The sequence below is a fragment of the Glycine max genome, chromosome 15, assembly GCF_000004515.6.
Source record: "Glycine max cultivar Williams 82 chromosome 15, Glycine_max_v4.0, whole genome shotgun sequence".
Taxonomy (NCBI): Eukaryota; Viridiplantae; Streptophyta; class Magnoliopsida; order Fabales; family Fabaceae; genus Glycine; species Glycine max.
In genome coordinates, this window is record NC_038251.2 from 845,133 (window position 1) to 860,555 (window position 15,423).

Consider the following 15,423-nt stretch of genomic DNA (forward strand, 5'->3'; position numbering starts at 1 on the left):
AGTCGTTTTATTTCTTTACAACGCATTACTGACTCTTTAATTAGGGGCAGATCCACATCAGGTGTTCAAGAAAATTACGTTGTTTGACTATAGCAATTACAGTCTACTGCATTTGGCTGTCTAGGAACAAGCTGATTTTTGAAGATTATCAATTTTCTGTCATAGAGGTTATTAGTAAAATTAAGTTTCTTATGTATAGACAAGCGCACCTATTGCATTTGTTTTAGCATCTTGATATATGTCTTCTTGTATTAGGGAGACTTTTGATTTTCTTTAACTGCGGGGTATGCCCCATTTATTATTGTATCATTTTGGGGATATAATTTACATTTTTTCACAGAATAATTGTTTGAACGAAAACATTTTTAGCGGTCATTCTTTAACGAGAGATTGAGTTTAAAAGTTTTTCTTCAACGGAATTGTTTTTAGGGGAAAAAAATTGGAAAGATTTTAGAGAATTTTTGCAACCTCTATCTATATCAATTTATCATTTTTATTATCTTTATTTATATCTTAAATTTCAATATTTTTAAAATATTATCAATAATTAAAAATAGCATTGTATTACATTAAAAAAATATTTATTATATATGATTTATAGCTTAAAAACATTCATTTAAGACACGTTTCAATTATAATATAATAATATTCAATTAATAGGCATGTATTATTGATGTAAAAAGTTTTTATACTGTCTAATCAATTATATTTGGTACAACTCGGTGATATATTTATAAAAATCAATGAATTTATTACAGATAATAATTTATGATTAAACGATAAGATAAAAAATCTTTATGTTGTAAATCCATATATTCTTTAAGATTCTATATATCACATTTGTTGTTATCTAAATTTTAAAGCGCCGTGTGATGCACGACATGTCCTTTTAGGATTTCAGTGATTTCACTCTCTTTTCAATTTTCATGTACAATATAGTAAGATAGATGAGGTTATTAGTGTCGCTCCTTTTTGTGCCTTAATTTTGATATTATGATGTTTCGGAGTGATAAACGTTCCGGGAAGAAACACACGAGGGATACAAGTAACTAGAGGAAAAAGACTGAAATTTAAATGCTAAAGTAGAGTTATCGTTAGTAAGTAATTTGGTAACTTTACTTATAAATTCCATAAACCATGACATGTAAAAACTCTTGCTGCAGCTTGAAAATTTCTAGATTTTAAAACTTGATCTTCATCTATATATTGATATCATCTTCTTCTAGAGTAGACGTATGAATGTCATATCCCTTCTTCTGGGATTGGAACATTTACCGTATAACATCGGATTCATCACCTTTTCTAAAAATCTGTGAGTGGCGATCCATTTTCATCAGGGTAAACCTGTAAATCCTCATCATTCAAACAAACACAATACACTTATGTGAGGAAATTGAATGAACAAAAAATGCTAAGCTAATTCAAATCAATAACAGTGAAAAATAGATATTAGGAACACACATTAATGTAAGTGTTACATTTTTATTCAATGTACTTCCTCATAATATAATTTTCAATAAATTTAACCAATAGTATGTTAGAAAAAGTGTGTTATAGCACTCCTCTTAAATTGTTGTTACCTGGCAATTTCTTTCTTCACCAAAGCTGACAGTTCTGACCTTCAACTCCCCTCTATTAGTAGTTAACTCATCTAATATTTCCGCATTGCCTATTTCCTTTGATCCAACTAGGGGTGATTCCACTTCCTGTTAAAAAGTAAATAAGCTCTTTCATATCCCATATTGGACTAATTGGAGTGTAATAGAGAATTAAGATGAAATTAAGCATGGCATCATACCCTGAAAGATTTATTGAAACTTAGTGCTGGAGCACCAACTATTTCTTCATATTCAGCCGCGTCAAGTTCCCTAAGATGGTGAGGCTTGAACAGCTTGGGGAGTATATGCTGCCTCAATGTGATCAGCAAAAAGAAAGGCAAGGGGAACAGTATTCCAGCTATGGGAATCCATGTCACTCCAAAACAAACCAAGAAATATACACATTGGAAGAGTGTGAAGAAGACTATGTATTTGTAAGGTACCGACTCAACAAAGGAAGCATGATCCCCTTCTAGCAACCTGCCAAAAATATATATTTGGGTGTTAGAAAGAGAATTAATTGAATGAAACTATTGACAGCGGAAGTTTCATGCTTTTGTGAAAATGATGAAACAATAGTAACTTTCACTTACTTGTACCACCTACTAGGTGTTACAAAAAGAAGTAGGATCCTTTCCCAGAATTGATTTCCTGGAAGACTATCAATGGCCATGTAAGCAAAATATCCCCAGAGAACTGAAGTTGGTATCTTTTTTATGGCAGGCATAGCAAACACTGATGCTCCAACTAGGAGTGATTGTAAAAGATTGCTCACTCTCTGCTCCTTGACTCTGACAGGCAAATATGCATCAATGTGTTTCTCAGGATCAAAGGTACTCTTATTGTTGAGCCCTTTGTCTTCACCGTTTAGGACAACCTCTTTCAAATCCTCTAACTCTTTGACCACTAAATGATTCTGCAAACAATCATAGCCAAAAGAAACTTAGCTATGTGTCAATTGGATTAATTGGTGGCAGGGCCAAGAGGATTAAAGGCTTATACTTACATCTGGACAGCTATCCATTTCTATAAACACTGCTTGCATCTTCCCATATATTTCAGACTTGCTAGCTTTCTGCCTTATGCTTTCCTTGGCACTTTTAACCATCTTTCTTCGGATCAACTGTCATTGAAAAATCACCATATCAAATGTCTAATTCAATCATGATAGTTACTTACTAACAAATACCAATACTCATTTATCCACCTGTTTCTTGAGAACAGCCAGGCTCTTGGTGTGCATGGGGGATTGAGGCAGAACTCCATTTGAAGGGGGTAAGCCAATTAATCCACAAAGCAATGTCTGAAATTTTTTATCCAAAGCAAATCATCAATTCCAATTGGATCACTAATGTAAATGACAATTAAACTACTCAGTATAAGAGAGAGACGTACCGTTAATCCTAGCAACAATATGTCATAGTGGTATGCAGAAGGTTTCCTGAGATTGAATTCCTTCTGCTGTGCCATCTGGGAAGCAACACTATGGTCAAAGAAGTAAAGCCCCGCTATCATTAAGGCGGGAATAAAAGCAGCAAAAATATATGCCAGAGAAACCTCCCCCATATCCTGCAGCAAATGTTATATACATATAAGTAATGTCCAAAACTACTAAAGTAAGAAGTGGTGGGACTATATGCAATATTATGGATTACTTTGATTACTGTCCAATGATGTAAAGATGTAGATTCCCAAGCAAGAGGAGAAGTGAGCCTTCTTGGAACTCCAGAAGGCACTTTACTTGGTACTATGAATGATAGAGCTGTCCACACGACCACCATGAAAGGCACTCCATAGTCTGCAATGAAACTTCTGAACCACCCTGTTCAATGTAAACAAACTATGTCAGATTCCCTACTCCAACCATGCTAATAATGGCTCAAATCAAATCACTTGAAGTGCACTTGAAAAACCTGTCCCATATAACCATGACCTTGCTCTTCTGCTTTTCAAAGAAGTATAGAGAAGGCCAAAGGTGAATATAATACCCAGCAATCCATTTGCATACAGCCAATGAAATTGGTACTTTTCCATTGTTGGGTCTCCTTCTTCAGGAACATTAAACTCACTTACCATTCCCTGAACTTAAAAAAGCTTGCATCAAAGTCTTTTTCTTTTCCATGTGTTATGCCAAATCATGTTTCATTTGATAGTTGATACCTAAACTAATACTACTATATCCCAAACTGACCTTGATAGCCTCTTGAATGAACAAGACTGTGATCAACATGCCGAAAATCTCACCCGCGATCCTTGTAAATCTATTGATGATATTGCCAGCATTGAATATTGCTAGAAGAAACAGCAAGAGAGCAGTCCATACACAAACCCTGGGATGTTAACAATATCAATTAGACATTGGTTACACAACACGACAAACTTGGGCTACACAGAATGTTTTTCTTACCATCCTGCCCAAGCTAAAAAGAGTTCTCGTCCCAAGGAATCCCTATTTTTGGCAAAGTTGTACAAGTAGGTGTACATAATGATAGTGGGTTCAGCAACTCCCACTATTAGGAGAGGCTGGCCACCCAAAATTGAGTGTATGATTCCACAAATAGCTGTAGAGGCCAGTGTTTCTACCGTGCTCAAGCTTCCATCTGTATACAAGCAACATACTGTTTATCCCATTGCCAAATTTTTCACATACAAAGAGAGTATCAAGTGAGAGAGAGGAACTAATCTCTAATCTTTCATTCTTACATTTTTAAGTTCAAATTAATTCTTCTCATGCTCACACATATGTAGGGAATGCGTGACAGGTACAAAAAGTTTTTGTGCTGAATATATAACATCCACTCACACTTGTAGTATTTTAGGAAGCTGTAATTTCAACTTTCTTAAGAAATACGTAAGATTTTACCTTACTAAAACACCCCAAAACAAAAAGTAAGTGTACTTCAAAAAAATCTTTATGAGATGTATTAACATACAGTCACTCATTTTTTTTTAAAAGGAGCATTTTCACAAATTATAATTTCATTTTAAAGTACACTTCACGTGCAGCTTACTAAAATATTTCTTCTCAAAAGCAAGTTGATGTAGATGAACAAATTCTAAAAGAAGTACTTTAACAAGTTACTCCTTCTATAAAAGAAGTGTGTTACGTTGGCAAACATCTTTTTATATACATACATATGGTATGACAGGCAGGATGAGGATAGAGAAGAAGATGAAAAACCTGTGTCTCTACTTAGCTGCTCGCCAAAGGCAATAACAGGAAGAGCAGAAGCAAAGAAAATATAGGTAGTTGGGGCCAATATCCTATCAATAAAAAGTGAGTCTTTATTAGAGAGTAATACTAATTTTTATTTTTTTTTAAAAAGTTGGCTCAATAATCTGATAAGAAACTTACCCAGTTCCTGAATAGAGACCAGAAGTCCAATCATCTTTATAGTACACAGCTCTTCCTCGAAGATCGTTTATAACACCCTTCAAAGGTGTTTTTAAGCTTTCCATATCTGCACCCACACTCTAATGAGTCATTATAAATTAAAGTTCTTCATATCCCAAAACATAGAAAATGTGAAAGTGAAAAACATAACAGGAACCTAGAAAACACGAACATATATACATGCTATTATGTTTCTTTGATTCTTTCTATTGGTTTTGGCTTTGATTTCTTTTCACCAACCAATTTGACTGGAAACAGAGCACGTGAAATAATAATGGAACAGTCAAAAGAAATGAAAAAAGAAGAGAAAAAGACTGAAACGTATGACTTCATTCTCACGTTCAATTTCAAGTTTGTTGTTGGTTACTCAAATATTCTGTTTGTTCAACAAACAAAAACAAAACATAACCGAAAGAGAAATAACACACAAACATGAAACGATATTCATAATGAAAACAAGAAGAAAAAAATGAAACAAGAAATCAAAATTCTTGTGACACAAAAGTAGCCAAACCTCATCACGTTTACACGTACGTACATGCAATGAACAGGTCTAAAACGTTTGAACAACAAAAGGGTATCGTATCATATCATGCAGATTAAAAAAAATGAATACACATATATATGATGTATGTTTGAACCTTAATGCAGAATTGATTATAATGAAAAGAAGAAGAAAGGTGATAGTGTACGCAGCGGAGATGTTGATGTGGATACGAGGAGAGGACTAAATCAAAATGAGTATTTGAATTGGCTTTGGCTTTGGTGCTTCTTTCTTAGTACTTATGCAGTGTATTGATTTCAAACTATGGGAAGCCAAAGTCCACGTCTTCAAAGAGAGAATCCTAACTGGTCCCCACTGTCAGAAATTATGAAATGATATTAGAGTGAAAAAATAAAATAAAATAAAATTTTAAAAACCATGGAAAGGTGAAGGTCATTTTTGCCATCATATTAATAAAAGGAATTAATTAAGAACTACTATTACGTGTTTGGTCTAGGATAATAGAGTCCTGGATCAAAGGTTTAAATTTTTGTTAAGAGATGTGTTCACTTTGACTATGTCTCCCTCTTAAAGAGTTATAAACTAAAGAAGGAATTAATAAATATTTTCATTAAGGCTTCATGCTTTGGTGTGAACAGTTGTTTGATACTATTGGGCTGGTTTTCTATCCTAGCCAACAACCAAATCCAATTAATGAAATTATTCACTCTTAACTTGTTATTATTTCACTAAAGTTACCAATTATTCTGAATTTAATAGTATTTCTAAGAATTTAAATAAAATTATTGAAAGTATATAAAAAAATATTATTATTTATGATAACTTTGTGAATCTGTGATATTTTTTATTGGTTGATAATATGAAAAAATTATATTGATAATATACAAAACAATTAAAATTTATTTTTAAATTTGCATAAATTTTTAAAAATAAAAATTATAATATATATATATATATATAATTTTTGGATAAATTTAAAATATATATATATATATATATAAACTTATAAGTAAAATATTTAAAATCATAATAATATGTACAGCTAATTATAAAAAAATATTTAAGATTGATGGTGGAGTATTATTTTATTGTTTTTTATTTCTCTCAATTATATTTTGCTGACTTTCATATTTTTATCATTTTATTTTTTAAATTTTTTAAACGAAGTTTTGTTTTTCTAAGCTTCTGAACAAAAAGCAATTAATGGTTATCAATTTTATTGATTAAAAAATAATATTTTTATCACACATAATAGTTTTTCATTATTTCTCTCAAATCCTGTCAAAAAAAAAATATTTCTCTCAATTAATGCCGTATTATTTCTATTGTTTCTTATTTCACTCATTTAGACTTTGTTGGCTTTTCATATTTTATCATTTTTATTTTTTTAATAATTAACTCGAAGTTTTTTCCTATGCTTATAAACACAAAGCAATTAATGGTGTATTATTTATATTAATTAAAAATATTATTTTACTTAACATATTAGTTTTTATTATTTCCCTCAATTAATGGTGTATTATTTTATTGTTTCCTATTTTTCTCATTTATAATTTGCTGAATTTTCATATTTTTAATTTCATTTTTTTTATTATTTATACGGATTTTATTCTAAGCTTCTGAACAAAAAAATTAACGGTGTATTAATTTTTATTAATTCAAAATATTATTTTATCATATAAATATGATAGAGAAACTATTAATGTAACACATATTTAGGGTCATGACAACTGCAAGGTCATTTAGATGGTTCCAAATCATCTAATGCCTCAAAAAAATTTCATACATTTTCAAAATATATTTACTATTAATTTGAATTTGTATCTGATATATTACATATATTGCTATTTTTATTAATCAAATTGTAGTTTTAAAATTGTATTAATTGAACTATTGAAAACTTTGAAAGATGAATCGAGAAGAATATTGTATTAATCTTACAAAAATTTCAAGTTTCACTAAGTATTATAATCTTATTATTTAGATTATTTTTTTTAAAAAAAGATATTACAAGTAGTATAAACAAAAGAAATTCCTATGTCACTAAAAATAATAATTATTCCGAAAAGAAAGTATTGATAGTAAAAAGAAATTCCTATGTCACTAAAATTATTAATTATTTTAAAATGTTATTGAAATACTTGTAATTATTGTTGTCGTTGGAAGTAATTTTTTTAAATTATAATTACTCAAATTTTATTTGATGTTAACTATGTTAAAAGATACATCAAATGTTTTTGTCGTTTTATATATTGATAGTAAAAGGATAGAAATACTTAATTTAATTATATAACTTATTAATATTTTTGTAATCGATAAAAGAAATTGATAGATTATATTAAATTAATCTTTAAATATAAATTTTGCCTAAGACCTTAAAATATTTAGACATGGCCTTGAACCTATTGAATATTATTATTAACTATTTTTAAAAATCTTACATTTCATATGATTGCAAAAATCTTTCATTTGGATTAGATTTGGTGAAAGGTTCACCAAATCGATAAACAGTGTTCAGTTTGCTTATAAATTGATCTATTATGTTCATTATCTTTAGAAAGAAGACTAAAATTAGTTCCATTAATTGTCGTGCTTTATGTTGGCTCAATAGGATCGACTTGGAGCCTCAGTATCCAGGATCAGCTACCAAACATACATACATGAAAACTTTCTCTTAATAATTTTTCATATAATAAACACATTGTTATACAAAACCTCGATTCCATTTCCTCTCTTTTCTTTTTCTTTTCTCTGTAATATGATTTGACATAACATTTGTGTTTAAGGGCAGTACTGTGATTCTTTTGAGCATTTGAAAATATTAAAATTCCTTATGCGTTAGCAACGAGTCACAACAACCCAATCTCATAATAGGGTTTTGCATTTCTTCCACGTCTTACACAGTAAAAATCTACCTAGCTAATGGGTACATTTCTGTGTGCTCACAAGTCACGATGGTTAAAAATTAACAAATCTATAATATGCATGTAAGTCTTTCTGATGCACACTAAGAAAGCCTGACTCGTTTTAATATTTTCAATTTGATTTGATTCCAAGAATTTTCAATTTCTCTCTTCCTTGAAGATTGGTTGGCACTGAGTAAGGTTTCTATTTTTCTTTCTTTAATATTTCTTTCCTTCATAAGTTTTTTGTTCTTCCTTTTTTAATCAACCGCGTGTAGTTCTATATATTAACGACACAAACTTTAAACTATAAGGTTGTGTCTTAATCAGGAATAAGGTGTATTTCCTCGTTTTCTTATATTATATCGGCTAAAATATGTTAGTAATTTCTGATAAAAAATTTCTTCAATTATGTTCCTTGATATTTTAAAAAAATTTGATTTATACGTCATCAGTTAAGTTTCTTAACTATTAATGTGTCTGTTAGCTTGACAAGTCAATTACTTCCATGTTAAATTAATGATGTGTTGAATGATATGAGCGCTAATAATTAATAAATTAAAAGATAAAAAATAGTTAAAAATAAAAAAATTGAAAATAAATTATTTCTCTCTTGGAGCCATCGATTCCTTCTTCTTTTTTGTTCTCTCAGCTCATCCTCCGTGAACCACAATATGGACGAGGGTGGCAGGGTTGGTAGTGAGTTTGTGGTTTCATTGTGGGAGGTGGGTGCTGCTGATTTGTTGGTTTTGTGTTTGTGGAGGACAAAGAGATAATGGCCAGCAAGAATGAAGGGATCAGTGGGACAAAGAAATATTTTCTTTTCTATTTTTATTATTTTTTAATTTATTAATTATTGACTGTGATATCATTCGATGTGGCATAATACACAGCAATTTACGTGTCAAATTAACAAATGCATCAATAGTTAACGAAACTTGGCTATCAAAAGGAACATAAACCAAATTTTTTGAAATTTCAAGGAACAAAAATGAAGAATTTTTTTGTTAAGAATCAAAAATCAAATTCTATTATATATGAAGAATCACAAATATATTTTAGCTTATTATATATATACACTTGAATTTATGAACTTTTATTCTGTATAACATGCATATTGATCAGGTATCTTTGGTGTCTTCCGCCTATCTTTTACTAATTTTCACCATACGAGTTGATAATGAACAGGAGAAAGAAAAAGATTCAATTGTTTTGCAAAAGGATAAGATCTCAAGTAAAAAAAAAAAAAAAACTAAAATATTAAGTCTAAATGTACAATTAAACTTAATCAATACTAAATTTATTGAGTCGGCCTAACTTCATTTCAACTTTTAACCGAAAATAAATTATAATCACATGTCATCATATCATGTGATTGTGTCAACAAGGTTCGTTAAATAATCTAGATATAATACATTATTCTAATGTATTTCTTATAAATATTTTTCTCTTCCTCTTTGTATATAATGTAATATATTGAATATTAAGTATTATAATAATAATTATATAATTTAATTATTTATTATGCAACATATATATATATATATATAAAATAATTTTGACACATAAATTTAAATTATATTATTAATTAAAATATTAAAATTTAAATAAATAATATTCAAACAATTTTAGAAAAACCTATATAATTTGTCTACAATTTAAGAAAAATAACAAATAAAAATATAATTTTGTATAATTTAGTTAAAATTATAATTTTCAGTAAAAAAATATCAGAAGTTATTTTTTTGGAAAGGTTATATGCAGATTTAATGAAATAGTAACTTTGTCGTTTGAAAATAATTTATATTATATCCTATTTTTGTTTGATTTGTTATTTGGTGTGTCAAATATTGGATGGAATCATTTGTGAAATTAACATTCAATATTTAATAAAAAAATATTAAGTAATATAACACTAGCATCTAATTATGTCAACACTTGTGTGCTAACATGATATTCCATTGCACTGTCACCTAGTCTTTTGGTTAAATATTAAATGATAATTTAACTAATTGAAAAAAAAAAGTTAAAATATGTTTTGAGTTTTTATAATTTAATTAGTTTGAAATTTATTCTTAAAAAATATTAGATATATTTTTCGTCCTCAAAATTTAAATGTGTTGTTTTTCGCCTAAAGCTAGACTTAGGTTAATCGAACCTACGTAACAATTTTTTCCAGTTTTTTTTAAAAAAAAAGGGGTATGTCTTTTTCACCTTCATCTTCTTCAATCTTTGACATTCTTCTTCATCTTCTCTCTCGTAAACATTCACCTTCCACCTTCAAATTGTGACCTAGCACAATTGCACAACATAATATAGAAAACAAAGTAATCCTTTATCGTGCACAATACAATATAGAAAAAGTTACAGGATCATGAAGAACACAAAAAGAGAACATGGAGAACATAAAAAAGCAGCAATTAAAACACTTACTAGCCAATTCTGACACCTCCAAAATTGTCTTCTAGGGTTGTCAGTGCTCCTTGAAGCCAGCAACAACATGGGTAGTTTGCACAGGTACTCGACATTCCCCGCAGATGAAGACACCGACGAACTTGGATTACCTTGTCGTCGATGAGCTCCAGATCTGCAATTGTATTGGATCACAGTTTGGAGGTAAACGGTGAAGGTTTATAAGGAAGAAGATAAAGAAAAACATCAAAGAGGTCGAAGAAGATGAGGTGAAGAAGACGATCATGCATCATGTGGATCCTTTTTTATACAATTTTGAAAAAAATTGTTACATAGATTCAGATAATCCAAGCTTAGCTCCAGTTAAAAAAAACAACACATTTAAACTTTGTGAAGATGAAACACGTGCTCACAAATGTGCTCACAAATTTGCAGAGCCAGATTCTTCAAACTTTTCTATATTTATAGAAAATGGAAATATATGTTAGCAAAAAAAAATGCACCATTAAATTAGTACGATCAAGTTCACAGAAACCAAATTGAAAAGATAGAGAAACCAAATGTGCAATTGAGTCTAATTTTTTTTAGACATAATGTGCATGTTTGGATTTAGCTCCAAAGTCACATTACAATACCAGCTAGCATGATTTTAAATAAAAGGTTTTCACATGTTTGAACCAGTGCGAGCAAAATTAATTTTGAATGAAATTTCTTTTAAAAAATTATTTTTAGTTAAAATTGGTTTTAAAGTAATGTTATATATTTTTAGATGTTTGTATTCTAAAAGCAAGTTAATAATAAAAAATTAGTATTAAATTTTGAATCAAACGTAAAAATTATTTAATATTGTTTAAACTCTAAGTTTAATTTAAAAAGAAAATCTTTTTTTTTTCTCTTACAATTGTTTATGAAAAAAATCATCCCAATAAACCCTAAACAAAACTTAAGTCTAAAACTTATAATCGAATTTCTATTAACATTTAATACCAAACATCATAGTCGATGAGAAAAAATCATACTCTATGTACCTCATTCTAAACTTCTTAGCATTTCTAAAGTAAATTCAAAGACACCTTTAATACAATTTTTCTTGTTGTGTTGCTGATAATATCTTTCAGTGGGATTTTATGGTACCTCTACAAATAAATTGTTTTCATGCGTATAAGAATGGACCTAACATTAGTCGTGGGGTCAGCTACTTTAATGGCATCATTCTCCAGTAAAGTCCCTTAATTAGAAAAAAGTTAGCGTAAGACTATGTGCTGCAATCCATGTGACGGTTATTTAGCCCTTACTTTTCAATTTTCCAATGAACCCAAAACGCGTGTCTTTACTTTTCTTGCTAGTATTAGCCATGTAGGGGGTTAAAGGATGAGCTGTTGGGACCAGTTTTTTTTTATTTTTTTCTTCGTACGGAAAAAAATACTCCAGTACAGGACGATTATAATATTTTGGATTTTTAATATTTTTTTAGAATTCCGAGAGTCCTTCTAAAATCTGAAACTTATGATTAAATTGAAATAATTTTTACGATCATTATTAAGCTGTAACAAGTTCACGTGCTTGTGGTAGAAGAAATTATAGTTTAGTAACTTCATAATAAATTAAATCATTTGCCTCTATAAGAAGAATGAAAATTAATTTTAAATCTTTAATCACTTATATCAATTTATATATACGAGTTTCAATTTTTTTTATATATACAAGTTTATTTTATTTTAGTAATAATCATAAATAAAATCTTTGACTTTTTAGTGAAATTATGAAATATCTCTACAAGTTTTTATTTTATGTTGATTATGGGACTAATCTTTAATCAAAACTTAATTATATCATATATCAATTTTAACATCATATAAAGTTAAACTATAGAAATAAAAATTATAAAATTAAAGAAATCGATAGATATTTTATCAATTTTAATTCTATGACTTTTCAGTTGGAGTATACGACAAAAATTAATGCATATTTTATAAATTATATTTTTGAAATAATAATTAGATATAATATCATATTGTATAAAATATCTATTAAAGCAAAAGTGATTAATGCATAATTATTTAATAAAATACTAATGATACTAATTACTATAACAAAGTAGGTTTTTTTAAAACTAAAATATTAATTTTGAGAATAAATTAAAAGTAGTATTTTTTTTTCACACACAAACATGAGATGAAATGCTTGACTACATGCTTAAGGGACAAAAATTAATTTATGTCACACCATTGTTGAATTGAATAGTAGTTGTAAACTACTTATTCTATCTATTGCAAAATAATAGTTAATTTAGAGTATTTTATAACTATCCTAAAATCTAGAGAAAATAAAAGTAGTTATAAAAGTAAATGAGGTTATTATTTTTAATTAGGTATATGAACTTTTATTTATTTATTAATTAGGTCCCCTTGCTAACTCAAGAGTTAAACAGAAGGAATCAGTTAATAAATAAATAAAAGATCAAATATCCAATTGAAAAATTTGTTTAGAGGCCTAATTAAAAAAATTAATAGTTTAATGGCTTACTGAATAATTTTCAAATTGTACTCATCTTAAGTCTCATTTTAGACTATTTCTAAATCCCTTATTGTCAACTTTGCATGTTTGCACTAAGTATTCTTAGCTCTCTATGTTAGTATTTTCACATCTTTTGTTCAGTATTCTTACATTTGTGGGATTCTAAACTCAATATTCTAAACTTTTGGAGGTTCTTCAACCATTGTTCTTAAACTCTAGAAGCATTAATCTCTGCACTTTAAGTTTCTCCTTACAGATTTTATTTGGATAGACCTAATGCACTTCATATAAAATATACATTCTTTGATTAATATTTTTTTTTATGTTTTTTAATTTACCTTTTTTATTGGTAGGAACCACATAGTCAAGTACAAGAGAATTTGTAATAATTCATATATTTTATTCAATCAAATGAATTAGATCCTAAATAATTTTTTTATATAGTTGGATTTGTTAACTTTTTTTCTTAAGTAGGTCAATGCAATTAACGAACCGTTAACAATAATGATCTAATTAAAAAATAAATAGAAGTTCAATGATCTAATTGGAAAAAAATAATATTTCATAATTCTATTTAAAAATTATCAAATAATTAAATAATTTGCCGATTAATTTAACCTAAATAAAAAAAACACGCTGTTAAAAAATATATGTGTAGAATATGACCATTTGTTTTTATCTCCCAATGTAAAGTACTCGTATACTTTATAGTACTTTATGTATTCAATGTCGTGATCTGATTAACCTTAATCGATAACTAATGTCAATATTAATTGTTCTATCCATCTGATTTTGGGTTTTGTTAGTTCGTTAAGAAACAATAAAATATACTTCATCAGATATTCGCGTTGTACAGTTTCGTCTAAATATCATTAGAATATAATTTACACTTTCAAAATATATTTAAAAAGTTTTATTTTCTAGCTGTACAATTTATTATAAATAATTCATTCTAGACAATATTTATAGTATTGTGTGTATATTTTATTTATTAAAATTAACAGTATGAATTATAAATGTTTTATAGAGCTGTGGTTAAAAATAAAACATATAAGTGGTGATTGAATGAAGTACGTGATTTACTAAACATCTCATTTTTTTAATACTTTCTCACATATATCACCACTAATTGCCTAACCTGTAAAAGTTATTTAATTTGTCAAATCTATCAAATAATTTACTTCACTTGAAAATGCTGTATTGATCTCTCATTTATTAATATTCACTCACTATTTTATTTGAATTGCTAACTTTCCTTTTTCTTTTAGTCTAGAGTCAAGAATTCGCTGAATGGCCTATCAATGGTTTAGAGTCAACTTATTTGTTAATTGATTAAATATCATCTCTATTTGTTTCAGATTAGTTTTGATGAATAATCATTTTTCCGAGATTCCGATTAAAAAGATGACAAAAAATATGAATTTTTTAGAAGAAAATGTTAGGAATACATTTCATCTGACACATACTTTTAAACATATTTTTTATTATTGGTTAAAATTTATTAAAAATTATAATTTTGTGTGGACTTTACATCTTAGTAGTATTTAATAAAAATCTCTCATAAATTTGTTGTTCTTAATAAATTTTACTAATAAGAAATATGTTAAAGTGTGCGTTTCTAGCGCTTTTTTTTTTTTTTGTTTTCAAAATACGTTGAACTACACTTGCACATGCTTGTTTAAGTACATGTCTTATAAATTATTTAATGATATTTGAATTTGTTTTACCTTCGTGAGGTGAATAAATATAGGTATAGACAACAATGTTTAGGAGGGAATAAATATAAAGAGAAAATATGAATCTATTAATGTAAATAAATAATAATAAAAATACTATGACACTGCTTAAAAATGGTTTAAATTTAATATTTTCTCACACAAATAAAATGAAAAATTAGTAATATAATACCGTTTAAATTTTGTATATTTTTCAACGATATACACTTTATCATATTTTGTATATTACATTTAATAAAATAGAATATTCAGTACTAAATGCACAGTCAAATTTATTTATTAGATTGATACTTGAATTGCTTGAAAAATCAAGTATTAAGTGATTTATGTTCTATTTATATAAAAAAAATGTTTTCTA

General features: G+C 28.0%; 1 protein-coding gene across 4 annotated transcripts; it reads right to left on the reverse strand.

The window, feature by feature from the left end:
- Positions 1-1,050: 1,050 nt before the first annotated feature.
- LOC100811184 (boron transporter 4) lies at positions 1,051-5,814 on the reverse strand. Of its 4 annotated transcripts, none has more exons than XM_014767394.3 (14): positions 5,685-5,814; positions 4,954-5,059; positions 4,780-4,862; positions 4,006-4,198; positions 3,790-3,928; positions 3,512-3,677; positions 3,254-3,420; positions 2,994-3,167; positions 2,806-2,901; positions 2,605-2,721; positions 2,192-2,514; positions 1,799-2,078; positions 1,581-1,706; positions 1,051-1,344 (listed from the first exon to the last, which is right to left on the reverse strand). In XM_014767394.3, exons 2-14 carry the CDS (start codon positions 5,055-5,057, stop codon positions 1,303-1,305), a joined length of 2,010 nt encoding a protein of 669 aa, XP_014622880.1. In that variant the 5' UTR covers positions 5,058-5,059; positions 5,685-5,814; the 3' UTR covers positions 1,051-1,302. The 4 variants fall into 4 exon arrangements, with proteins under 4 accessions (XP_014622880.1, XP_006597133.1, XP_003546177.1 ...); XM_006597070.4 differs by having other exon boundaries at positions 5,634-5,782; XM_003546129.4 differs by lacking the exon at positions 5,685-5,814 and adding an exon at positions 5,507-5,553.
- Positions 5,815-15,423: the final 9,609 nt, after the last annotated feature.